The following is a 27673-nucleotide window of genomic DNA, read 5'->3' as shown; positions in this document are numbered from 1 at the left end:
GCACATACAAAGTTAAAAGCTTTCAATTGCAGCCACCCTTTTCTTTCCGACAAGTTTTTTCGTATATACAAAAAACTAAAAAACAAAATTTCATGTTAATAATTTCTTCAATCATTTTTCTATATATCACATGTGTTTACCGTGTGGAGGTCATTCATCAATAGTAATCATCACATCGAAATGATAGTAATATTTGTCGACGTATATACTCCAAACCGTAATTTCAAGCTTACAGAGAGAGAATTACGTACCCGGAAAATTTAATAATTACTAGTATTAAATTAAAATAAGGGTATGAGTATTTTTTTTTAAAAAAAAAAAAATAAAAATAAATAGTTTTTATTGAATGATAATTAATTATCATCTAGATGCTTGAGGATAAATGTTTTTTTTTTTTTTTGGAGTATTTTATTTTCTCATAAAAAAACATAAATTACATAATACGACATGTGGAAGAAATTAAAACAAGTAGCGGTATCCTTTTCGCTCCTTGATTACTAGCTAGAACTTAAAGATAATTAATACTGGACATTAATTAATTAATTAATTAATTAATAATTGTTTAGTTAAACGGTGTCGAAGACATTATTCTTTTCTTGATTCTTGATTTTCTGGTTTTGTTTCTTGGAATCTTGATCTTGAATATCTTCTTTCTTCTCTACTGTAACCACTGAGCTGTCTAACTTGCTCAAGATAGTTGCCACTTCAATAATATGTTGATCTGATAATTCATGGAGTTTTGGCTTCTCATCCAAACCATTCTTGGGATTTCTATAAATCATATATAGAACCATCTGGAGAACTCCAAATATGAACCCCAATATATTTGGAACCTGTTGATAATGCAAAGAGAAGGGGAAAAGAAAGTTAATGAGGATTGCAGAGTTAATTATCTTTTTATAGAATATTAATGTAGTGAACTCACAGCAACAAAAAGGTCTTTCTTCAAAAACCCATAAAAGAACCACATGACTGCACTCAAAGTCAGGAAGAAGGATAAAGAGAAAGGCATGAACTCCACACTTTTGGTTTTTATGACTTTTCTCTGTAAAATTATTACAAACAAATGTACAATTAATAATTATGACTTTATTTCCTTTTTTATTTATAAAGTATTAATAATTAATTCCATTGTTGTCACTGAATTATGCATTATATTTAAATTATGATGAATTTACTTACCACAATGCCAAGAGGTGCAGCAAAAACGCAAAGAGAAAAAATCATACAGATCCATCCCAACACATGGACTCTTTTTTCACCTTTGGTTAGAAAGAGAGCTAAAAGACAAATGGTGCCAAACCCAAATACATTGAACAAGAGGATAAGTTTTGTGGTCAAAATCTGCAGCCAAAAAAAAAAAAAAAAAAAAAAAAAATCTCAGTTAGGTTCTCTTAATGAAAATGATCGTTAACTTTCTTAATCAAAAGAAATATTGGAAAATTATTCAAATGTATATCTTACCCTATCCTTCTTGATGGCATAGAAAAGATAGAGAGTAATGTAGATAACTTCCATGAAAAATGTGAAGGAGTTGATGGTAATGAGAAGGGTAGCATCTTCCGCAAAAACTGCATAAAACAACCACAGCATAGCACTAAACAATGCAATTACATATGGAATGGACTGAAACCCTTCACTTGTTTTCTTCTTGCATATTTGATAAAAAGTTGGCCTGTCACAAATGTATTATTATTATTATTATTAATTAATTAAGATCTACAAGCAAGAAAGCAAGTCTATGTCTATATATATATATATATATATACATATATATGAACAATATGAAAATTTAGAAAGACTTACATAGGAGCAAGGCATACTAACAAGGAGATGATGTTACCTATTGGCACCGAAAAAAGAAAAAACAAGATCACCAACAGAATAAATTAGTTCTCCTCAGTGTATAACTAATGATTCTTTAGAGAAGAAAAGGGAAGTTAGTAATCCTAAATGTCAACCATTTTTATGTTATCTTAGAGAAGTACATATCATTTATCTATAATTAAGATATATCTCTATAGAGTAAACTAATTTCTCCTGTCCTTTGATTATCTCTAGGTTGTTATGATGAAAGTGAAAGAGATCAAAAATGGAGAAGTACAATAAGGGCAAGAAGAAGGAGGAGGAGAAGGAGAAGGGGAAGAAGAGTTTTTTTCATAAATTTACCTAAAAGACCAAAAAGGAAAACCCAAGGAAGGTGAAATGCCATATCTCTACTGCTCAAACAGAAAAGAAAACTCTATCTCTGAATGAAAAAAATCAAAGCAGTAGTTTTCCTAAAGAGAAACTCTAGCTTTGTTTTGCAGTGATGAGAAACTGAAGCTGGATGAACTGTTTATATAGAGAAGAGCACATATATAATAATGAATCAAATTTGCATGGTCGATGAGAGAAGTCATAACATCATTAATTCGTAATTATTACAAGAGCAGATGTAGTGGATGATGGTTTTCTAGGGCTAGTGCCCATCCATATAAGGCCACACATATGAATTTATAAAAACCCTCTACGAAAAGCAGTCCAATCGCCTACAATAAGCTGTTGCCATTTCCATAGTAGGGACACAAAATTCTCGTGTCTGATCTTTCCACACGTGCCAAAAGCAATACATATGTATAGGGTTAAAGTTTTAGAAATTAGAACCAATATATATTTCAGTTTAAAAGTATTTAATGAATATTTATATAGTAACCATTGGGTAAATATTCTGAGTGTTTATCTTCTAATGTATAAGTTAGGCTATAGAAGGGTTTGAAATATTTCATAGAAAAAACTTCAATTAAAAATAAAATAAGGTATTAGACTAACCCCAAGTGAATAAAAAACCTAAGATTATATGTTTACTATTTTGTTAAAAGACTACGTATTTATTATTTCATAAAATAATTATCCAAGTTGAATAATTATTTTATTCATTTCCTAATATATTCTAATTGATGATCTAAATTAAGTAGATGAAAGAGTAGAATAATAACTTATTGATACTTATCACTTGTCACTCTAATCACATTTGCGGAAATTGAGACTGCTTATCACTTTAATAAATACATTGTTAGTTAGTAAAATTTTAAACAGTACTATTAATTACTAATAGTTTAAGCAAAATGAGCAAGAAATGAATTGTGTATTTTCATGGAAATAATCAATTAGTGCAAATAAGCCTAAATTATTTTACTAAAACGTTCTTGAATAAATAACAGTAAAACTCCTTGGTTGAATGACTGTGAGTCTAATCAAAGTTACTAATCGTCTGCTTCCATGTGAGGGTGGCCTGCACTTTATGAAGCTGAAGCTGAGAGGGTATGGCTAGTACTTAGCAGGGGAAAATTCTTGCCTCGTATTTGCAAGCTAAGTGTACGTAGGGCCTTTTGCGTAAAAATGGCAAAAAAGAAAATAAAAGTTTTTAATTTTAACTCCACTAGATTGCAGACTATTCAAATAAAGTCATTCATTTCTTCTAAATATATATATATATATATATATATATATAGTCATTCATTAAAAGTATATAACTTTTCAAAAAGTATTTCTTTTCTGGGTCCATTTTGAAATTTGGATTGACAAACTAATAATTGTATTTTTGAGAATAGTATAAATTATCACGTTCTGCCACGTTTTGCCGCCCTTATTTGTTTGTTTTCTTTTTTTTCTTTTACCGGTATTCACGTATGATTTTATTGGTAAAATTCGTTGACAATAAAGTATACTATTATTTATCCAATTGCATATTAACATCACGTTTCACTCCTAACTTAGAAATATCATAGATATGTTTTTAGAAATGTGAAATTATAAATTAAATTTAATTAATCAAAAGAATAGTTTTTGGAATTCTTGTCCAATTTATTACTTTGGCTGAGACATTTTAAACTAACATTTTGTGTCTACATGTCAGTAAAATTTAATATCAATGATACCATAAACATACTGTTAATATTTGCAAAACCACCAATAATCATAAATAAACGCTGTTAAATTCAATACTAACCGTAATTAAAATTTCCTAATCATCAAATTTATCTCAAGGAAATCGTTTATTTATTAGGTAAATTAATATTATTTTATCAACGAGTTAATTCTATTAGTAAAAATGGAATAGGATTTGATTTTGTTAGTAAATAACATTTCTAATGCGTATAAATGCAAAGCTCACCTTTAAAATTATCTGATGAAGGGACTAACTGAAAATTAGGATAAAATTGTGTATAAGCTTGGGCGATGCCCTCCAAACTCTTGAAATTTTAATTTTAATCGTATTTTTATCTTCCAATATTTAAAGTCTAGATTCACATCTATGTGCCTAATAATAAATAAATAAATAAGAAAATTCATGAATGCTCCAAACTTTTAATATGTGAGAGTCATGACCACTCATTTGAAATTCAATGATAGAGCTAAAATTTAAACCTAGGATTTCAAGAACCACAAAATCAAAGTGATTATAATTAAATGATGCAGTTGTGGTTCAAGAATTAAATGTTAAATGATTATAATTAAATGTTAAATGCAGAGTGCTTAATTAAGCAACTTAAAGTGAGGAATATGCCACAATTTATAAATGAAAGATTCTTTTTATTAAGACTATCACTTTGACTCTATTGACGGCTATCAAATCGTGACCATCAAAGCATAATGTTATTGGTAAGAAAGCTACTTTAAAAGATTGGTCATTCCGAAACGAAAGGAAAAGATTCAGTTATTCAAGACATTCATAATTGTCAAAGCTACTATTACTCTATAACTATTTTTTTTTTTTGACTTTATGATCATCAAATTTTTGTTATTACAAATTTATACCACTCTCTCATATTATAAGTGATTTAAGAATAATTTTATTTAATACTTTATCCGTACTTTAATAGCAACAAAGAGACATTTTATTTTATTTCATTTAAGTGATCGTTTAGAATTTTGAGAGTATATTAATAATTTTTTTTCAATTTACTCATGTTTATTAAGTGTAATTTTATTTTATATTTACATGTATATTTTGTTTTTTTATCAATGTAGTTAAATTAAAATTTTAACTACATACATAATTAATCCTTTGTTTGGATGGGTATATTTTTTTGACGGAGTGAAAATAACTATAGAAAATTTCTATGGTTGTTTGAGACAGAAAAGGAAAGTATTGGACGAAATAATATTTCACTTATTTTTCATTTAGGTTCACGTGGTTTTGAATCTCTCCAAATAATGAAAAAAAAGTGAAAGTTTGATGATATAATTGTCAATTTTCAATAATAAAATTTATTATCCTTTGAAATTTATTCTTTTTCAATCAAAGAAAAATAAATTTATTTACTTTCATGTGTTATATATATTCAAACGTAAGTGATGAAAATAACTGTGGAATGAAAGTTGATAATTTCTCATTATTTTTCTATTATTTTCTTTCCTTTAATATTTTCCTTCATCTCCTTTCCAATCAAGGGGGTAAAAGAAAAGAAAAAAAAAAAGAAAAAGAAGAAAGAGAATGAAAAAGTTCTCTCCCTTAATAAAAAAAAAAAAAAAGAAAAGAAAAGAAAGTGTTCTTGGACCACACCCGATCTCATGGTTAGAATGGCCCAAATGAAACCTGACCGAAATTAAGCCCAAACGTTTTCGTGTAATTTCCAATAGATGATAGTTCAGTCCAGCCCATTTTTTACATGTTTTTCGATTATTTTGTTTTATTTTTATACAAATACCATAACATCATGCCTGATGGCTTGTGTTTAAACATTATATTATATTTGTCATATATAACATATTCATTGCTTTGGAGAATTTTATTTGAATATCATTCTGAGTTCAGATACAGTGACACATAAGACCACTGTTATCCACTTAAATTAATTAAAAAATATCACAATTTTTATATTTATTAATTTATTTAATCATTTTATTTAATTCGAGAAAATCATTATATTTGAATCGAAACTATGCCAGAATTATAATTGATTATTATTCTTTTCTCAGACTACAAAAATGGTGGAGACATCGTTTTATTCTAATTAAACTCTAAAAATTTCTCCCATTGATAGATATATTGGTCTCTATTTTTACAAAAATAGATATATATATGAATTGATTCTTAAATAATTTACTGGGTTATGATTGATTTAATTGATAATATAATAGTTTGACTATTATATTTATTGATAAAGAACATATTGAATAATAGTAAAATAATAAATTTTAAATATTATTCGCTTTTTAAAAAGAGAAACATGACAATAATTTTAAGACGAATAAAGAAAAAGATAAAAATTATGAGATGGAGGGAATATTTAGGTTACACTTATCTTCTTATTGGAGAACACATTTCAAAAATTATGCTGTTGAATTAATTAACATGCCAATGAAATACTTATCTCATAATATTATATCTGAATTAGATAAATCTTTTACTTAATTATCTTGATTGCATTCTGAAAAGGAAAACAAATATTGATAATCAATCAAAGGGAAAGGACAATATACATTATTTACGTGTGCAAGCATCAAATTTTGTTCAAAATTGTACAATAACACAATCAATAGATTAGTTTCCACCTACAGTTTGTTGTGGCTGAGTTGCCGACGCATGCTTGACATGTGAGAAGAGCTCTCGAGTTCGATTAATCTAAACACGCTTGCACGGAGGGACGAAAAGCTTCCATTGTGACTAAACTCCAAGCCGAATTAAACGGGTCCTTGATAATAGAATCTAAATGTCAATGGTTTTTTTTTTTAAAAAAAAAGATTGGTTAATTTCCAGTAGTTGCCAATGAAAATATCTTAATTTGAGAAAACATCTTTCCATAAAACTGCATAAAAAGTCAGTTTGAACACTAATTTTAATCGTGTTATGTCTCTTTCGTTGTGACCTAATGAAATGATTATTTGTGCTTTTTGGATTCATCATCCAACTAATTAACTTTCCCTTTCCCTTGCCTTTTTACATTAAAATCTTTCTAATAAGTGTCATTTAAACGGTTAATTAATAATTTTCACGTGGGCTGCGTCGGGAGAATATAATTCATACGTCTTGAGTTTTGATTAATTAATGCAGTCAAAGCTGAAAGTCAAAGTAACATGAAATTAAAGACTAGAAGCATTATTTTTCATGTAGGTCGGTGGGAAAATTTTTTTGACTCCACATGGGCGGTTGGAGTTTTGAGTTTACACCTATCCTTTTGAAACCATTTTATTAATTCAATTAAAACGACATAGTATAACCTTTAAAGTCGTCAAAGTCAACGTTATATTCTTCCACATGACTGAGGTCAATCGATAGGTATTCTTTCTTGCATATTCAATTTCACTAAAAACATCAGTAGATGCAAAAACGACAGTCAAATCAAATCTAGTTTGGTATGTGAGAAGGAGACCAAGTAGAATAATTATTTATAAAAAAAAATTTATGAATAAGAAAGAATATTAAAAAACATAATTATTTTTTATTTGAAAAAAGAAAATGCATTTGGAAGAAGACAACAAGACTATAATGTGTTTGGCACATGAAAAGGACTGATATTTAATTTAACCCTACAGTGTCCATTTACCTCGATCTTGAAATGTTTCGGATTTGAACATATTTTGTTTGGTTACTACAAAACATTTTAGCTTTAGTTTGGTTCTCTTGGAAACAAAATCATGTATGAGAAAGACAAGCCCATGTGATGGAGTTCATAAAGCTTGCAAGTTGCTCACTTTGTGGTTCATAAATATTCACACATTCTTCATTGTTTTCGCTCCACCAAGGAATTCAATCCTATCTATTTCTACTGAGTTAGCTAGTTATAACTTACCTAATTACAATATCAAGGCCTAACACTCATATTTCAATTAATTCTTTGTTTTTTTGGCAAAAAAGAAAAATAATTGAAAACATTAATTGTATCATGTATTAGTTCACAGATGATAACAATCAGAGGATTCTGTAGAGAAAATAAAATTTGAAAACCAATTTTCACGAAAATATGAAGAATATGGATATTCGGATTATTCTAAAAGATGATGAACCAGTACAGGTCTAAAGAGGAACGAGCCTTACTTGAATTAATTAAATTGCTAAAAGATTATCACTCAAAACAAGAAATTAACCCTAATTTAATGTGTTAAAAAATAGTCCAAAGTTGAATACCCAAGAATATAGATATATCAATATTCAAATTATCAATAAAAACATCTTAATTAAAAGAATTTAAAATATAAAAAAATTAGTGACACATTTACAATTATTTTCCTTTGAATATTACTCTTTAATGCATCCATTGTTGAGTATATTTTGTAATAATTACTCTAATTAAGCATTTAATTAGAAGCACTTTAACATGTAGAGAATAAATTAAATTGATTAATTACAATATCAGTATCGAAATAGACAAAATTCATCAGATTATTGAGTTCATTAGCCAAATACCTTTAAATGCTTTAATCATAAAACATCATTTGTAATAACTTTATCAATGTAACTTGAAGCGGCGCCATTGTTTATAATATCTAAAGTAATTAAAAGTTTAATAATAAAACACAATCTCCATAACCAATGAAATAATAATATTTTTATCACCGCATTTGAAAAAATTAAAATATTTCGACCCAAAATTTATATATTTGAATCTTTGACGAGGAATTAATTAAATAATATTTTGGTAGCTTTTACGACTACTAGACCCATCTTATCCATAAGAGAGATCATCTCCATGAATTTATAAAAGTATATATATATATATATATATATGTAAAAGCAATATTATTTATTCATAATAATTAATATACTGTCTGAAAGTTTATAAATAGTAGTGCTGCGTATGTGATTTCAGTCTCAAACTGCATTTGCTTAATTGATTAGTAAATTTCCATTAACTTATTGTTTTAAACTAATTATATACATTAATTAGGAATTAATTTATTGTTCAACCAAACCCCATCTTATCTTATCCAAATGAATGCCAAAAATCCCCATATAGCAATAATCAATACTCATGTATAACTAGTGCTATAATCTCGATCAGAAAATAAATCTCTGTTTTTATGCACAGAATCAAAACTAATTAATATTATTTATATAATAATCTATTGATATTTGTTTATTTTCTTATTTTGTAAAAAATAAAAAAAAGGAAGGGGTGTCATAGATAGAAGTGCAACCCCACCCTCCATACAGGTGGGAAGCAATTTAGATAGGGTGCTTTGAGAGTGGAATCCACTCCTAAAGATACTTGACCTCAGGTTCTAATAATTTAAACTCTCCTGTTTAATGATTGCCAATGCCAGTAATCATTGTCATCTTCTGTGCAAGTTCCAGGTTTTGGTCCACATAACTTAGCCTAATTACTGTCTTAAATATTGGGTACACAGAGCTTCATAGTTTCATGCAACCCCAATTAATTAACCAGGATAAAGTTAATCTAATGCAGGACCATGAAGAACCGGTATCTGTATAGGAAGGATATATGGTGGGCCATTTTAGATGACATTCGGTTTTACTTTCGAGTCATTTGACACTAAAGGAAGAATCTATATATTCCCCACTATTGAGATTTAGGAGAGCCAGTTCTTGTTTGGTATGGGTATGGGGAATTGCACCTGTGACAAAATGGGTTAAAAACTTAAAATTCATTCAGTACCAAAACAACAATGCCACAAAAATTTTCTTGGAAATGGTAAAAGGCATCAAGTGGATTATTAATGAGTTAAAGCAAGAAAAAATTTAAAAAATATATCTTTTGACCTATTTCATACAGTATCTTTAAAAGTTTTACAACATATAATTAAATAGAATTTCAGATTTATATATATTACAGGTAGTTTAATATATATGCATGTATTGTTGAATTTTGGCAATAGTCACTACATTTCTGCGAGAGGATTGGCTTTTTTTTTCTGTAAAAAGATGACAAAATTTGTACTGTGCTATTTAATTTCTCCTGTCATCCATAATCTAAAGATACGGATCAGAGATAGATGTATAACAGAACTCATGCCAACTTGTGTGTTTTGAACTCATCATCCCATGCATCACCAAAATGCTTTCTCTTTTCTCGTTTAAAATCATAGCTACATCTTTTTTTTTCTTTTTTTTTTTTCCCTTCTTTATGTTTGGATAAATATCTACCATGGCCCTTCAAAAAGTGTATAAAGTATTGTAAAATGCTTCTAAAAGCTCAATTCATTGTGGTGTGAGAACGTCATAGGCTCGTAGCACTTCGATTAGGATAAACATATCGTTATCTCATGAATGTCTCTTCAAATTTATTATTGTTATTACTATGCATTATAAAGCCTTTTACACTTTTTCCTTAACATTGCATCATATATATATAAATTTACATTTAATTTAATTTTCTAGTTTTTGGGATATTACCCAAAATTTAATTAATGAGTAAAGTTACTCCTACAGTGATCTAATTAAAGAAGCATGAAAAGGAACTGTTTTATATTTTGAGTTATCTATTGGATGTGGATTCAGGTTTTTAATTAACTTTCCAGATAGGATAATATGTATTAGAGAAAGCCTCATGGCTTAAGAGTAGTAACTTAGTTAGGAGAGTTTTTTTTGAACGTATCTTTATTTTCTATTTAATTTTTAAATAAAAAATTCTTCTTCGCTGATAACAAAAATTTACAATTATTGGACATTCTCCCCTACTTTTTTATTCTTTATTTTTTAATCTCCTCAGTTAGAGCAAGAATATTAAGCATTGGACATGTCGTATACCCTAAAATAGATTGCAATTAGAGCAGCTCAAGTTAGATGAATGGTAGGAATATTCTTCAGTTCTTGTTTGTATATATTCCAAGATGTTGTGAGAAAGGATTCTGAGGAATGTTCTTTTTGTTACTAAACTTGAAAAAAAGAAAAACTCGATTCTTGCAGTGTGAAAACTCTCGAAGGTTTAAAAACAAACAGAATGTATTTGTTTTGTCTGAAAGCTACTTTGAACTGCCCACAAATAAAACTTGCTTGATTGAACATGGAAACTTTACAAACCGCTATCATGTTCCAAAAATACTTTGATTTTAAAAATGTTAAAAGACAACTTTCGTGAGAAATCTCTAACATCCCACGTGAATTAATTTGTCTTCGAGATAACTTGAGAAATGCAATTTTTAATTGATGATGGATAAAACCTTTCGCATAATATTATCACACTACTAAAAAAGAATTATTAAAATACTATTCAAATATCTTTTTTATTTTGTTATTAATTTACTCTAATTAAAATTTTTTACCTAAAGAAACCATTACCTTAATTTAAAACGAATCATAATTAGGAATGGAAGTAAGGTGAATATATATATATATCTTAAATTTATTTAAAATTTCTTTTAAAATACTCATACCTAAATCTATTTTAAATTTTAATATATGCACCGTTTCAAACCTATTTTAGATAATATTTATCTCGTAATAAAAGTTTTTGAAACTAAAGTTGAAAAAACAAAGTAAGTCTATATAATAATATAATTTTGCTTATTTTATATTTTTAAAATGGATTTTTTTAAAATTTTTTTACATATATACATTCTTTTTTTAGTACATTGAAAATATTTAAAGAGAAAAAAGTACTTGTTAAAATTCAACACTTAATCACTTAATTTAATACATTTAGCTTTAGCAACTAATTCATATACATATTCTTTTCAAAAAAAAAAAAAATAATAATAATAAATTTAGTGGCTCTTGCGTATGGTATGGTTCTTTCAATATTTTTAGTGGCTCTTGTGTATATAGTATGGTTCTTTCAATATGTTTACACGTGGAAATTGGTCCTCTAGGATTCCATTTAACTTGTATAAGAAGCGTTTTACATGTGTATCTTTAAAAAAAAAAATCTAGAAAGTTATAAAAATAATTGGATATCTTAATTTTACATTCGTATGGACTAACAAAAATGAATTCATGATTGGAATCGAAAGTGAATATGAAAGAAACATGCACGATTACCATGCACGCACAAATTATATTTATTTTTTCTTTTTCAAAACTCCGTAATATCTCTAACCTTAGCTCATCAAGCCTATCCCCAAAACATGAAAAGGAAGGGAGAAAAGAAAAAAGAAAAGAAAAGAAGAAGAAAGCAAGCAGGTTCGATTATTGTTGAAGATTAGTCCGTTCGATTGCAGTTAGTGCTCGACAAGAGGCGATAGAGGCAGCTAATCATAAAAAAAAAACACAGACAAATCATTTTGTTTTTGATGTGTGGTAAGAATCTGGAGTCGTCACTCTATCATCACCAACTAATTAAACAAAAGTAAAAAAGAAGAAGAAGAAGAAGAAGAAGATACGTAGCTTCAGATTTGTGGGTCAAGATTACCTCATCGTAAGCCTTTATGCCCGTCTCACCTTTGCATTTTGTTTTTCAGTCCCTTCAAAATGGCCACCTGGACGATAAAAAGGAAACCCAAACCCGATCATTACCAAGACAATAACATGCAAAGATAGTGAGACTAGTGTTGACATATTCAAATCACGCAACACTAACCGACTAATTCAATTAATTATGTAATCTTCTCTTTTTATACCGATAGATGTTATTTTTATAATATTTTTAATATAGTTTTAGAGCTATTTTCCTACTTAAATAATTAAAATTGATTAACGAACTCATAAAATAAATTGGATAGAATTAAGTGAAGTCAAAATCTCCAGTAGTCTTTAATCCTTGATTTCTTTTAATAAAAAATTGCTTGCTTGATTTCTTTCTATTATATTTATTTGTTGAATTTAGTTTCTAAAAATAATTTCCTTATATCGTCGTTTAAATAATAGTATATTAATATAATTTTAATATTTGATATATAATTCTCATGGGAACGATATTCTACTCATTCTATATTACTTGTCGTGAAAATCATTGTCATATGCTAATCAAAGAATGATTGACGCTAATCAGTATTATCACTACAATTAATAATATGCATTGTTTCTCACGTATCACATTGTGAGACGTCATAAAGGCAAAACTTTTGTCTTCGAAAGTTTCCCAATAATATGTGATAATCACGTCCTTAAAGAAAACTTGGTATTTTTGTCTGTCGACACCGATTAGACCTCTCGCATATATATCCTCTCTTATGGTGCAATTACTATACAAATATTAAATATTATACATTAATTTGATGATGATATTATTATTATTATTATTTTTAGCGAATCATGCGGCGAATGTCCATTAAAGCTCGTGCATGTGTTAAATTTTCTCCATGCATATACCAATTATCACAAAAAGTGAGTCCCACCACTCTCTTAATGTGTATGAAGTCTACCTTGTGGTGTAGACTCGCTCAGATACTAATCAGTTATCATGAATTTTTTTTATTCATATAATAGTATTTGTTATCTTTTTACTAGAAAAATGAACCAATTAATAAATATTATAACAGCTTTTTCAAATGGTAATCAATTATTGACCAGGTATATAAGCAAATGTAAGCATTTTTTTTCAAAAAAAGAAAATACATCCCGTGATGTGCATCTCAATATCTTCGAAAAATCATATATAAAGATATAATTTAGTAGTAAATATATATACGACTTGATAATATAGATCCATATTTGAATTCTCTTCCCAGTCCTCAAAAAATATATATATTCTCGAAAATCTACCAATTTTTCTATCTTTAGAATATTAGGGAAGTTGACCCAATTCCTCGTAAGGCTATGAACCCCATTGGTACTACTAGTAATAAATAATATAATATAATATTTTAATTAATATTTGATGGAATGAAATGGGTTTTGTCGTTGATGAGATTGGGACAATATCAAACACATACACTTTAATTTTTGTTCTTTTTTAAAGGAGGCAATTAAGGAAAGACCTCTTTGATTATGCAACAATGCCAAAAAATCAATTTATCTTTTGTAATTAATATCAGAAATTAATATTCATGCATGTCGTTATAAACTGTCCGTAGAGATTTTATTTCTTGAACAAAAGAGATACATATTACAAGAAGATTGATATATTTATTAACTAGAATTTAACATAAACAACATTTAGAGATTAATTAACACTGCGGCTTGCAGTTGCAGCCTTACACATAGATGTGGCACCACAATTTACACGAATACATGTAAATTAAAAGAAAGATACTTAAAAATAAAAAATAAGAGACTCGTCCATTAACCGTTGTGAAGGACCCCAAGTGATACTGATAGCTTCAGGGAAGAAGCAAAGATGAGAGCCAGGACGCGGGATTGGAGAATGAAATGTGGTAATTAAACTTTGTTGGAGACATCCATTTCTTGCTTATTGTTAGTTCTTAAGTTCTGTTCTTTAACTTCAGCTTGTTGATCGTTTCCATTATTAGTTGTCTGTGGAATTGGAACCACAACTGTATTAATCTCAGAGCACAAAGTTGCACTTAGCTTTGCAACATCAACGATATGGTCAGATAATTCTCGAAGTTTTGGCTCTTCCACTGTCAATTTCTGGGGTTTCCTGTAGATCAAATAGATTACCATCTGTATAATACCAAAGAGAAATCCAAGTGTATTTGGAACCTGTAATTGACAAAACAATAAGAAACAATTAATAAAGAGAGAAAGAGAAGAAAAAAAGAGGTACGTGATCACGATGCATGTATGGATAACTTACAGCAACATAAATATCTTTCTTTAGAAAGCCATAGAAGAACCACATGACAGCTGTTAAGGTGAGGAAGAAAGATAAAGAAAAAGGCATGAACTCTACGCTCTTTGTTTTTATAACTTTTCTCTGCAAATACAGTTAAGAAGAGACAAAAGAAAAGATAATTAGCAAGAAAAGTTACAGTATAATAGGAAAGGAAAAGAAACATTTTCTTGAAAGAAAAAAAAAAGAAATTGCATTCTCACCATAATACCAAGAGGTGCAACGAACACACAAAGAGCAAATACCATGCAAATCCATCCAAGAACGTCAACACGTTTCCGGCCATGGGTAAGGAAAAGAGTTAATATACAAATGGTTCCAAATCCAAAAACGTTGAAGAAGAGAACAAGTTTTATGGTGAACATCTGCAGCAAAAAAAAAAAAAAAAAAAATGATCGAACATAAATTTCAATATTATATTATAATAATAAAAAGCGAAAAAGTTTTTAAGTTAGTGGAATTACTGTATATTAGATTAGATACATACCCTATCGTTCTTTGTGGCATAGATAAGGTACACAATAATGTAGCAAATCTCCATAAAGAAGGTGAAAGTGTTGATAGTGATGAGAAGAGTGGCATTATTATCAAAAATTGCATAGAATAACCATAGCATAGCACTAAATAGTGCAATCACATATGGAATAGACTGAAACCCTTCGCTTGTTTTCTTCTTGCAAATTTGATAAAAAGTTGGCCTGAAATGTAAATAAACTGTTCATCATATATGATAAATTTGAAATAGATATTCAAGAGCACCAAATTTTACAGGAAAAAGACTTACAAAGGAGCAAGGCACACCATGGCAGAGATGATATTAGCTAAAACTCCAAAAATGAACACACCAGACAAGTGCAAGGCCATTTTTTGTTCTTGTTTCTGCTACTCTCTTTCTCTGCAATTAGCAGCTAGAAATGTGTTGAGTAAGGGAAATCTAGTAGCTTAGCTTTGTTGGTGCAATGAGGAATGAGGAAGGAGCGGTTTATATAGTAAGCAAAAGCAAAAGAATCAAGGAGTGAAGGTCCAAGTTGCATGCATAATTAAAATAAAATGAATTTATGATGTCAATGTAACAGTGGGTATTTACTATTTATTTTTATTTTTATTAATTTAGTATTTAAAAACGAAATTCTTATGTCCTTTCCAGTTGGTCCTACTACTAGACTTTTTACGTCAAAATAATCCAAACAGCTTTCTATCTCTAATGCCCTATCTTTACTGCATTTGGTTAATTTTTCTTCAAGGTAAACTTTCTCTCTCTAAAGTTACCCTACTTGTTGGTATCATTCATAGTACGTGCACAAAATTGGTAGGGTCCCACGTGGTTTCTTTCTGATGTGTCACCCACTAAGTGGTTTAAGGGTTACAACTCATGTTTCAGTTCCAGAGGACTTCCTCATTATTCTTTCTTTCTCTAGAGATTTCATACATTCAACTTACCAATTACTCTTTTTATTTTTTTTTTTCTCCAATTCATAATTCTTTCCCCAATTCATAAGACGCTAGATGGATGGAAAGAAAAAAATATTATGGACTACATAAAATGTTCAAATTTGAGACTTTTCACTATTCGTATATAGAATATATTACTACCGATAATTAATTAATTATTGATGAAAAATTTTATACATAGTATAAAATAACTAACAATTTTTTTTTACTTTTATTCTTTTTAGCAAAATGATCTTGGATTAAGAAAATTACACAGAATTTTTTGATTTTTAAAAAAAGAAATCTTTGCCATCGATTAATCTAATCTTCAAAAGACATTTCAATTGTTTCAAGTAATACCGAAAAAATTGATTAATGTTAGTATTTTAATTTTTTTCGTACAAGGGATATATATGATCATCTCTAAACTCATGCAATTATATAATAATATTAAAGGCAACTATAACTAATTAATGAGAGGATAAGGGTTAAACCTGAAATTTTGTTGTCTTAAAACATCAACGTAAATCAGGAGCTAAATGAGAAAATAAAGTTAGGAAGGCGAAACATAATTTTTTACTCTTTGAGGGATCAAAGTATCATTTTCCACAAAAAAAAAAAAAAAAAAAATGTTAATATTTTCTGAGTGGGGCAGTGGCCCCCTCAGCCTTCCACGTAGTTCCACCTCTAGCCTAACCCATCTAGAGTACATGTCATTACTGATTATTAAACCAAAATTATAATGCTTAATTAAGGCAAATAATGCAATGTAATACAAGCAAGACCTAATTAAGGAGTGAGCTATATCGCACTGGAACGGGGTCAACTAACTAATATTAGTGAACCCACTTGGCTCATTCTCTTACTAGGGTTTGAAACTTACTTCATTTGTTACAGAATCATATCATTCGCCTTTTGATGTGTAATCGCACTTGATGATGCATGGTGGTGAAACCATTCAGGATCTTTGCTCTTTCAGCAAAATACAGCCAATCCAACGGTGGAGAAACGATCTCACAATCATACCAGAAGATACATATGGTTTTTTACCAGGACAAGAAATTATCAGTACGTACATTTAGTTTTTCCAATTGTCCCACAAACCCATCAGCCGCCATAACTGGTTATGATCCTCTTTGTTGTGGTATCACTTAGCAACCACTCACGTGCTTCTTCATGCCAACCACGTGCATCTTGTTAATCGACAACGTTGATAAATAATAATATATAATGGAATAACCCACAAGTTTATTCGGTAATTAACGAATTTGGTGCTTTATCCCTAAAAAAACAAAGACAACTAACAAATATAACGAAATATGAATCGTGTTCATAGGTCTAATTAAGCTGGCTAGGGTTAGGTCTCTTCTTCTAGATTTAATTTTAAAGCTCTAAATAGTACTTAACTAATGAGTCTAAAAGTTTTAATTAATTTCCTCATTGGAGGGCCACTGAATGTTGACACTGCTAGCGGTTTATTAATAATCCATGGGTGCCAGGTTGGTATTTCTGGCGGTTTTGACTTTTGAAGAAATGCTTGTGCTTTGCAGGTATATATCTCGTTAGAGTCTTAAGTCATTATTATTGTTAATTAGATCCATGTCAATTAAAACAAATCACTAATTTAAAAAAAAAAAAAAAAAGAAAAAAAATAAAATCACTAATTGTTTTCTTCATATACGAGACTTAAATTCTGGTTCAACTCCCTGTGTTATTATGAAGGTAAAAATTCCAATATTATTATAATATAAGAAAACATCTTCTGCCTCAACTCCTTTCTTACAAGAGAATCAGAAAATGACGGTTTTAATGCAGTTTGTAGTTCAACATATAAAACCTTCGACAGTGACTTCCCTTCGTTTGATGTTTAAAAGATATGCAAATTGTTGCCAATTAATTAAATAATATATTAATTCAGATTATGAAATAAAAAATGAGATGCCCAGCAATCAAGCATGCAAATTGTTGAAGAAGTCAAGAATATTAACACATTGACCTAATATTTTCAAGACAAAACCGTCAACCTTATGTAAAATTGTCTTCAGGCATATGTTACATGAACAACTTGATCACCCCGCATGTAATTCAAAATTTCTTCAGTGGATGTCATCTGAAAGTGAACAAGAAGAAGAAACACTAATTACCTAACTTTTTTTGTACTTTCAAATTGAATGTCGTCCAATCTTTTCATAAATAGTTTCATGAGCCCTACAAATGGTATGCTATGTAATTTCTGATCACTCTTACAAATCGACGAAAAATAAATATTAATTTAATGAAATGAAAATCAAAGGATCAAATAGGGAATACTCATTGGCATCTCAATGATAGATATTTTGAAAACATACATTTGAATGAAAATTTTCTGCATACACGAAAAGAAAAAAAAAAATGCTTTTCCATTTTGAGTTTGAACCCATGACCAAAAGGCAAGCAAATTCATTACTGAAATGCATAATATAAATCTCCCTATTTATTTATACTCTATGCTGAAGGCCTGTCCAAGCTATTTAGTAGATCTGAAAATGAAGGTCGTATCCAAGGCTGTAGAGTATCGAGAACTGCTCCTTGGTTATCTCACTTGTTGTTTGCAGATGATAGTTTGTTCTTTTTTGAGGCATCACAGATTCAAGCTCTGGAGATTACACATATTCTAATTACTTATGAAGCAGCCTCGGGTCAAGCAGTTAATTGGCAAAAATCTGGTATTTTTTTCAGCTCTAATACTTCTGAAGTGGATAAGGATGCTGTTAAAGGGGTTTTTCATGTGATTGCTCCTTTGAACCATGGAAGATATCTCGGCCTACCCTCATTAGTTGGTCGGGACAAGAGGCATATTTTTTCTTTTTTGAAGGATCGTGTGAGGAAGTTGGTTAGTGGTTGGAACCAGAAACTTTTATCCAAAGCAGGTAAAGAGGTGTTAATCAAGGCTGTGGCACAAGCTATTCCTTCATTCTATATGAGTGCTTTCCTTATACCAACATCTATTTTAGAGGAGTTACAGAGATTAATGAATCCTTATTGGTGGGGAGGGAAGATGAGATGGTTGAGTTGGAAAAGGCTGTGCGTAGCGAGGGAAGAAGGAGGTTTGAGTTTTAGACATCTGCGAAGCTTCAATCTAGCCATGCTAGGAAAGCACTGCTGGAGACTTTTACACAATACAAATTCTCTCTTTTATAGTTCTTTCAAATCCAAATATTTCCCAAATGAGGATTTCCTTGGTGCAGGCACTGGCAGCAATCCAAATTTTGTATGGAGAGGAATTTGTGCAGCTAAGGATGCTATTTATTCAGGTTTTCGGTGGCGAATTGGAGATGACCAATCAGTAAATGTCTAGAATGAACCGTGGCTACTGAGGGATAATCAGTTTCTGGTTAACTTGCCTATCCTTCCTGGTTTTGAGCATATAAGGGTTTCAGATCTTATTTTGGCACAAGGAGATCGTGCTTGGAACTTGCCGTTGATAAATGGTCTTTTCAACCCTTCAATTGCTGAAGCTATTACCTCTATTCCTTTAGCTACAACCGTTCAGGATAACATCCTTATATGGCATTGGACAAACTCGGGGATATATTCCGTGAAATCTGGATATAAAATAATCGCATCTCATTATGTGGAAACTGAAGAAGCTTGGCAGTCGGGTTTTTAGAAAACCCTTTGGTCACTGAAAGTTCCGTCGAAAGTGAGGCATTTCCTCTGGAGGTGTTGTAGAAACATTCTGCCAGCTAAAACAACTTTGGCAAGAAGGGGTTTGGAGCTTGATACAGGATGTGATTATTGTGGTGCTGCTGAAACATTAGTCCATGCTCTTGTTGAGTGTCCAAGAGCAAGTTTTTGTTGGCAGTTTTTTGGTATTCAGCTGAATATTGGCATTTTTCCAAATTTCTTACAGATGTTGGAACATTTACACAAGGTGTGGGAGATTGAGTTCTTTGAGAGTTTTATTATGGGACTTTGGAGTATTTGGTTGAGCCGTAATGAGTTGAAATGGAACCAAGTAGCAGAAGGACCGTATCATGTGATTACTCGAGCTAGAAGCATGCTAGCCTCTTGGAAGAAAGCCCAGCTGAAGTCGTCTGATTCCGGTATAGATGTTTTTGCAGGTAATCAATGGCTGCCGCCACCTGCTGGCACCTTCAAAATCAATTTTGATGCAGCTCTCCTCCCCTCTGTTGGCCATGGAGCTTTTGGTGCTGTAATTTCAAACTGTCATGACAAATTTTTATCAGCATCAGCGTCATCATTGCGGGGTTGTTCTTCTCCAGCATTAGCTGAAGCTCAAGCGCTTAGAAATGTTTTGTCATGGTTGCTGTCGGACTACTCTAGTTTGCAGTTTCAGGTTGAGACCGATTGCCTGCAAGTTTACTATGCTATGAGGAGTTCTGTCTAAGACTTGTCTGAGTTTGGAGTTGTCATCTCTGAATGTAAGTTACTCTTAGTCCAATTACCTAATGTCACTTTGGCTTGGATTAGAAGACAAGCTAATGATATAGCTCATGTTTTGGCTAAATCAGTTCCTAGTGGGGCTTGTTTTCGAACTTGGGATATTGCTCCCACTTGTATTGCTTGTTTCTTCTCTTAATAATATATGAGCAATATTTCAATGTCAAAAAAAAAAAAATCTATGCAATACAAAACAAATCTAATGCACATGTACATGTTTTGTTTGCTTACGTTGAACAATACAATTAATTCCGGCTGCTCGAAAGCCCAGCCCAAAACCTATAATGGAATTCCCGTTTTCAGGAAGCAACAAAAGCAGTGTACATGATGTTAGCTACTGTTTGGCCCAAAAGAAACAAACTACTGCTGTCTCAGTTTTATTGTGTTAGATCACATGTTTGGAAAGAAACATAATTTACTTACCAAACATAACTTAGTTTATTCATATATTTGGGTTCGCACTCGATTATATTTGAAAACTATACTTTGTTCTGATCCACATCCATGGCCCGATCCGTTAATGATAAGAAATGCAATGATGATAATCCAATTCAAGGTAATGACTGACCAAGACTATTTTCTGCATTATTATATTTAGTATTATTATATCATTTATTTCCTTTCAATTTTTAAAACCGATCTAACCATTGGAAGGTAAGATATGGATAAAAAGATCAAAGATTATATATGAATTGAACCAAGTTTAAATCAAATAAAATTTATATTAAAATTATCATGCTCATCTCAATCGTAATAATAATAATAATTATAGTAATCGTAGGTAAGATTATGCCTAGATATTTGTGACATCCGACTGCTTTGAAAAGAAAAAAAAAAGAAAAAAGAAAAGAAAAGCAAGCATTAAGTTGAATATGTATTCAGAAACATTAAAGTTAAATAATTACATGCATGCATAAAGTTAAATATATAACTTGTTATTTCACCTCCATCCCTGTTTTTGCTTACAGAAAGATACATAAATACATGGAAGACTGTCTCTATATATATAAGACACACTCAGATATATATATATATATATAGATGCTAATCCTTCACTTACAAACTTTACATAACGTAGTAGAGAGAGAGAGAGAGAGAGAGAGAGAGCTATTTAAAGATAGGAAGCTATCTTATAAAATGACATAAACATGAACACACGGACAGGGAGGAGTTAATTAATTAAGGCGTAGCTAGTAGATGTTAATTAATCAAGCATGACATGCAATAAGCTGGCCTCCAGTTCCACCAATATTAGCCATGGCCATGTTCTCTTCGTTGTTTACATCATTCCGATTTGGCTGCAGCTGCTGCTGCTGCTGGGCCGAGCATACAGCTTCTTGCATCTCGCAAGTAATACTCTCCAATTTTATATCATCCACGCTATTCTGCTGTAACTCAGGGTCCTTGGCTACTGTCGCTGGCTTGTGATTCCTGTAAATTACGAACAAAATCATCTGAACCACCCCACATAGAAATCCCAACACGTTCGGTCCCTGAAATGGAAAATTGGAACAATATATATATATATATATCAGAAAAAAATAAGGTTTCTAATTAATCTTGCGTACGAAATAGAGCACTTACCGCAATATACAAGTCCTTTACTAGTATTCCATAAAAGAGCCACATAATGGCACTGAGTGTGAGAAAGAATGACAGTGGAAATGGCAGGAACTCCACACTTTTGGTTTTTATGACAACCCTCTGCATATATAATCATACATATATTATTATCTTTGAATATTAATAAACATGTAAGTGTGCTTAATTAAAACGAAGATTATACTTAATGGTGCTTGCTTGGGAAGTGGGTAACAAAAACAAAACTCATACTATATAATTAAGGAACAGGAAAAAATAAAGCTGAGTGGGAAGGCAAAAGATCAGAAAGTAAACTAAAAAAAAAAATACTATTACACATAAAAACAAAAAAAGAGATTGCATTAAATCCTCACCATAATACTTAAAGGTGCTGCAAATACAGCAAAAGAAAATACTACATTGACCCATCCAAGCATTTGAATCCGAGCCGATGGTCCTTTTGCAAGAAAATGGGATAGAAGAAGAATCAAGCAGAATCCACCAAAGTCAAACAAAAGAAGTATCCTCAGAGTGGACATCTGCATTAATTTGAAAAAACGATAATTTAATTAATGAATAAATAGGGTTAATAGGATGATTAGTGAGTCATTGTAATTGTTACGTACCCTGGCTTGCTTTGGTGCATAAACGATGAAGAGGGCAATGTAAATGGTCTCTATGAAACAACCGAATGAGTTGATAGTCATGAGAAAGAAACCATCGGTCTTGAGAGTAGCATAGTATAGCAAAATCGAAGCACTGAATAGAGACACCAAATATGGGAATGATTGGAACCCTTCTGTTGATTTCTTCTTACAAACCCTTATAAATGTTGGTCTGCACCATTATTGCTAAATTAATGAGTTTTCATTTTTCTTTACACAACTAATAAATGGATCGTAGACTTCATTATTCGTATCATGATATCAGGCCAATATAATATCAAAACGCTCCACCAACAGGTTTTAATATCTCTAAATACTGTTATAAGTTTGTAAATAATATATGACATTAGTTAAAATAACACAAATAAATAAATAACTTACATGGGAGCTAGAAAAACCACAAAAGAAGTGATATTGCCTACAAAATTGAAAGGAAAATTAGAAATTTTGCGTTCTACACTTGGTAATCATACTTTCAATGTAAAATTATCACATTTTATAAATAACTTGAAATTGTGAGAAAATAGAGGAAATATACCTAGAAGACCAAATGCAAAAGCACCAGGATTGTCAGTGGAAAACAAGCCCATGTCTATTTTTTGTGTTCTCTCTCTCTCAAAACAACAAGGATTTGAAGATGGAAGCTAGCCCTAGCAATTAGTAAATTTCTCTCAAGCAAGCCATACCATGAAGCATAAGCACAAAGAATGTGACATATTTATAGGCACAAGAATGGTGCATGAGGACTTAGAATGTGTACAAATGATGGTTAGCAAATTAACTTTTTGGGGTGCACCAAAATAGTGTGCGCCGAATGCCAACTCAACAACATTACTTGTGCATATTGTGGTGGGTCAATCACCATTCTCCCTTTGTTTACTTACGTTACACACCCAACAAAAGCTTAAATTGCTTTTCCAAAAAAATAAAAATAAAATTTCTTTCACGTGACAGTACCCATTTCATAACCCTTTTGTCTGATAATTAATTATTACATTACATGGTCATCATTTTGTACAGGAGGTTTGGCCGTTTCTCTTTGAAATCCTATTTGTCATATTAATATTAAACGCAAACCGTCAAAATAAAAAAACCAAGTTCAGCCTTACTTTTGTACCACTAAATCACTGCTTATTGCATGCAATTCTCATGCTCTTCTCATAAAAACATGACAAGTGTGATTATCAAGATGAGGTTACTATAATTAATCTATCATGAGCGCACTAATTACATAATTATATAATAATTAAGTTTTAAGTTAATTTTATTCTCTTCACATTTTAGGTGAGTAATCATCAAGAAATTCTTTTGTTTTGTTTTGTTTTGTTGTTGCGTTCTATCTCATATAGCTTTTGACTGTCACGCGTGAATAGCTGGATGTTCAAACCAGCTTCCTATGGTTACATGTGGCACCATCTTTCAGTTTGTTAAAATTGTACGTGTCTACTTCGTATATGTAAAGTTTATTATTATTATTATTTTATGTCATAAACCCATCTCGTTATCGCCCATTTCGCTCCTTTCTTCTTCTTCTTTTTTTTTTTTTTTTAAATGTAATTTCAGAGGGTGGTACGTTGTCAATTTGCAAAACGATTGTAACTGGATTATAAATCTTTTCTCTATTTGAAGGGTTATCTCCAACTCCAATAGTAAAGGTATGCATAACTTGCACTCTTAATTAGTTTAATTTGCTCTAGAATGCCAAGCCATTCGACTAATTTTTTTCGTTTCATAACTCAAAAAAATATCAATTACGGTATAAATTTTAATTAAGACAAATTTTTTCCTCGTAATTCGACTTTAATCAAAATTAAAATAAATTTATAATTGTATAATTCTTAAAAGGAATCCAATATTAATTAAAATAAAATGATGAAACACCTTAAGAAAATTTTCTAATTTAACAAGTGATTTTTGTATTGATTCTGTGTCTTCCTTTGTTGCTTTTATTTACGAAAAAGAGAATTTAATTATTCGCTTTTGCAAATCCCTTGATCGATCTCAAGTTAAGTAATTTTGTTCATTATAATAAAAAATTAATAAGTTTACACTAATAATTGTCCCCCTTAAGTATGAGAAGGCATCATTTTGTTCGGACCACCCATAGCCAAATCATACCCACTGAACCGTGTGAGTAGCCGCCCATCATGGAAGAACCAAATGATGTATAAATAAGCGAGTTATGCCCGTTGGCAAGGAGAATGAATACTTATCCATTGTAAATCAAGCCTAAAACGCTGTCGTTTGGTTTAGGATTGATAGGAGAGGTTCTTTAGTGGAATTCCTAATCAGTTGTTCAGTTGTCAGTAGGTGGGACCTTATAACGACCACATCAGCGTGTTTCTAACGGATCCTCAATGAGGTCACAATTGTTATCAAAAAAATAAATTAGGTGTATTGATAGAAAAAATTAAAAGAATTGATTAAAATTGTTGGAAAGTCTAAAATTTAGGATTTATTTGACCATGCGTAATTTTTTATTAGCTTGTTCTTTTTTTGTTAGTGAATTGTCAATCGTACCTTCGTTCACACCAAATTACTTTATAGAACTAATTTAGTGTATAGATAGTCTTATATATTAATTAAGGGCAAGTAAGTCATCATATTGTGGTACCACCTTAATACGACGCTATGCCATTGACTAATAGTAAGTATTTTTACACTCTAAAGTTATACTCGGTAATAACTTTTCAGGAAGTTTTTAGTCAAAATAGTAAATATTATTTTTTATAGTATTCGGTAATATAGTTTTTGAATTAGATTTTAAAAGTTAAAATAGCGTTTTATAAAAAGTTAATTCATATAATATTTATCTTTTAATATTTTATGAAACACAACTCAAACAGCTAACAGCTAAATGCTATTAAAACAATTAATTTCACCGAATAGACCGTAAATGAGAAATCCGTTAATAATCTAGTATGTACAGAACATGAAATTCCACACATAAATCTGCCTCTAGCCAATATGTAAAGGGTGTCATATCTCACAGAGAAAAGTATATCATAAACTCTTTTTTTTCCACATTTTTACATTAGAATATCATAATCCTAGAAGTCCCACAAATTAAGGAATTCAGCACGAAAGAGGCACCCTGATTGCATCAGAAATAGTATATTTGAAAACTGATTGTAGAATATCTATCTTACTATTAGAAATAAGAAAGATATTCTAAAATAAAAGAAAGATATAAACAAAAAGAGAGATTGAAATATTATTAATGGGTAAAGATGGATGTGGGTTTTAAAGTGTGGTAGGTGAAGAGTAGAATATTATGTAGACCACCTGAATTGATGATAAGATAATGCTAAGTAGATCTCCCATCAACCGTGATCCCAATAATTAAAGATTGGCTAAACTCCGCCCACTCATCATTACTATAATAATATGAGGGCTAGATATTTGTGTGGCTACACAGTGGAGTTACTATAGTGGTTTGCACGTGTGAAATTTCTGGGATACTAGGTTGTATATATTGTTGTAATAAAGAGTTCATTTTAGAAACCCTAAATTTATTCCTAAGTGGGTATTGAAAGAAACTTGCACCATTGACGTGAACTACCTTACTTTTCAGTTTTAATTCTTCTTAACTCACTAATTTAAGCATATAGTTAGCGACAAGTACAATTATGCTTTGTACTTTATTTGCTTTATTAGTTTCAGGTTAGTATTATTCTAGCAAATTTCATTAGTGGGTATCCCATTCTGTAAGTGATGATGAACACTCCAAAATAATGGGTTCCATTTAAAAGTTCTGTGTTCATGCCTAATTATATATTTTTTTTATCTCTTGTTTATCAAAGCACCATTGAGATGATGCAATTCATTTCTTTCGGGAATATTATGCATCTTAACAACAAGAATCATACGTCGTTAAACCCTAATTCTAAATTAATTAGAGTCAATTACATGAATTTTTTATTTTTTTTATGCTCTATTGATAACTAAATCTGCATCAATGTTAAAGAAGCTGAACCAATGAGAAGAGAGAACGGACACTATGATTTTAGAGTAATGCATGTCAGTTAAAAGACTCGAAGTTTTTCTGGTATTATAGATGACCGGAAAACATTTACTTATTTTTTTTATTAGTAATAAGAATTATTATTTTATTAATTTAGTCCAAAAAAAATTATTAGAAACTAAACCTCGTGTTAACAGGCTCTTCATATAGATATACGAAGCTGAAAAAACCGGGCAAAACATCACAATTGAAATAAAAACATTTATATATTTTAGCTTTCAAGAAAAATAAATGACAGGAAAACGTTTCCCTATCTTCTGCCTTTCAAAAGAAAAAGTTCCCGTACAATGAGAATGACTGACCTTTCAAAGAAGTACACGACTGCACAACTATATTACATTATAGAAGTAAGGATATCTACCAAAAAACATATATATATTTATAGAAGTGAGGATAAATTATTTTTTCCGGAAACAATACTGATGTCGTTTGTCGTTTGCTTCAAATTATTATTATTATTATTATTATTATTATATGAAGAGAATTATATTAGATATAAGGGGAAAACACCTGAACACGTAAAGGAGGCAAAGTGATGAAAATGCATTAAATACATTTTACAAAACAAGATAAAGCATTTTCTATTTTCTATTCCGCAGGTGTCTATGTGTGCAAATAGCTGATAATTTTTATAATAAAAGGTTAGCTTTTATTCAATATATATTACAATATTCAACTTTTGTTTCTAACCACTACTTTGTATAAAGAAAATATACTGCATTTCAATTTATTCACAAAAAGATGGCTTAAAATATATATGGAAAAGAACTCAATTTTTTTTAAATTCAATTTAACTAATTTTTTAATATTAAATATATCCAAATACATGTAAAAATAAAAAATGTAAAAAAATTGACAAAACTTTATGCTTTGCATAAATACAGAACGGAAACAACTAAATGGCCTTCCTTTAT

At 30.3% G+C, this 27673-nt stretch overlaps 3 protein-coding genes across 4 annotated transcripts; all 3 read right to left on the bottom strand.

Annotated features, from left to right (window-relative positions):
• Positions 1-372: 372 nt before the first annotated feature.
• On the bottom strand, positions 373-2483 carry LOC105648755 (bidirectional sugar transporter SWEET10). 2 transcript variants are annotated; one of them, XM_012235244.4, is made up of 6 exons: positions 2170-2480; positions 1807-1843; positions 1465-1675; positions 1183-1344; positions 926-1045; positions 373-833 (listed from the first exon to the last, which is right to left on the bottom strand). In XM_012235244.4, the coding sequence occupies exons 1-6, from the start codon at positions 2210-2212 to the stop codon at positions 567-569; spliced, it is 840 nt and encodes a 279-aa protein (XP_012090634.2). In that variant the 5' UTR covers positions 2213-2480; the 3' UTR covers positions 373-566. The 2 variants fall into 2 exon arrangements, with proteins under 2 accessions (XP_012090634.2, XP_012090636.2); XM_012235246.4 differs by lacking the exon at positions 926-1045 and having other exon boundaries at positions 2170-2483.
• An 11393-nt stretch (positions 2484-13876) lies between these two features.
• LOC105648754 (bidirectional sugar transporter SWEET10) lies at positions 13877-15584 on the bottom strand. Its single transcript, XM_012235243.4, has 5 exons — positions 15400-15584; positions 15103-15313; positions 14819-14980; positions 14580-14699; positions 13877-14485 (listed from the first exon to the last, which is right to left on the bottom strand). The coding sequence occupies exons 1-5, from the start codon at positions 15477-15479 to the stop codon at positions 14201-14203; spliced, it is 858 nt and encodes a 285-aa protein (XP_012090633.1). The 5' UTR covers positions 15480-15584; the 3' UTR covers positions 13877-14200.
• A 5850-nt stretch (positions 15585-21434) lies between these two features.
• LOC105648898 (bidirectional sugar transporter SWEET12) lies at positions 21435-23400 on the bottom strand. Its single transcript, XM_012235398.4, has 6 exons — positions 23274-23400; positions 23117-23153; positions 22697-22907; positions 22445-22609; positions 22074-22193; positions 21435-21982 (listed from the first exon to the last, which is right to left on the bottom strand). Exons 1-6 carry the CDS (start codon positions 23323-23325, stop codon positions 21698-21700), a joined length of 870 nt encoding a protein of 289 aa, XP_012090788.1. The 5' UTR covers positions 23326-23400; the 3' UTR covers positions 21435-21697.
• Between the last annotated feature and the right edge of the window lie 4273 nt (positions 23401-27673).

This window comes from Jatropha curcas, chromosome 10 (genome assembly GCF_041381405.1).
Source record: "Jatropha curcas cultivar XTBG-Jc1 chromosome 10, XTBG_Jcur_1.0, whole genome shotgun sequence".
Lineage (NCBI taxonomy): Eukaryota > Viridiplantae > Streptophyta > Magnoliopsida > Malpighiales > Euphorbiaceae > Jatropha > Jatropha curcas.
This window is presented reverse-complemented; position numbering and strand designations above follow the sequence as displayed.

Excerpts from the sequence above, each read along its gene's own strand:
- LOC105648755 (XM_012235244.4), bottom strand. The coding sequence starts at position 2,212 with ATGGCATTTCACCTTCCTTGGGTTTTCCTTTTTGGTCTTTTAG. Across the intron at positions 1,844-2,169 it reads TTTCCTTTTTGGTCTTTTAG|GTAACATCATCTCCTTGTTA; the intron begins GTAAATTTATGA and ends CGGTGCCAATAG. Across the intron at positions 834-925 it reads AGAAAGACCTTTTTGTTGCT|GTTCCAAATATATTGGGGTT; the intron begins GTGAGTTCACTA and ends CATTATCAACAG.
- LOC105648754 (XM_012235243.4), bottom strand. The coding sequence starts at position 15,479 with ATGGCCTTGCACTTGTCTGGTGTGTTCATTTTTGGAGTTTTAGCTAAT. Across the intron at positions 15,314-15,399 it reads ATGGTGTGCCTTGCTCCTTT|GCCAACTTTTTATCAAATTT; the intron begins GTAAGTCTTTTT and ends TTTACATTTCAG. Across the intron at positions 14,486-14,579 it reads AGAAAGATATTTATGTTGCT|GTTCCAAATACACTTGGATT; the intron begins GTAAGTTATCCA and ends TGTCAATTACAG.
- LOC105648898 (XM_012235398.4), bottom strand. The coding sequence starts at position 23,325 with ATGGGCTTGTTTTCCACTGACAATCCTGGTGCTTTTGCATTTGGTCTT. Across the intron at positions 23,154-23,273 it reads TTTTGCATTTGGTCTTCTAG|GCAATATCACTTCTTTTGTG; the intron begins GTATATTTCCTC and ends TCAATTTTGTAG. Across the intron at positions 22,908-23,116 it reads GTGGTTTTTCTAGCTCCCAT|ACCAACATTTATAAGGGTTT; the intron begins GTAAGTTATTTA and ends ATAATGGTGCAG.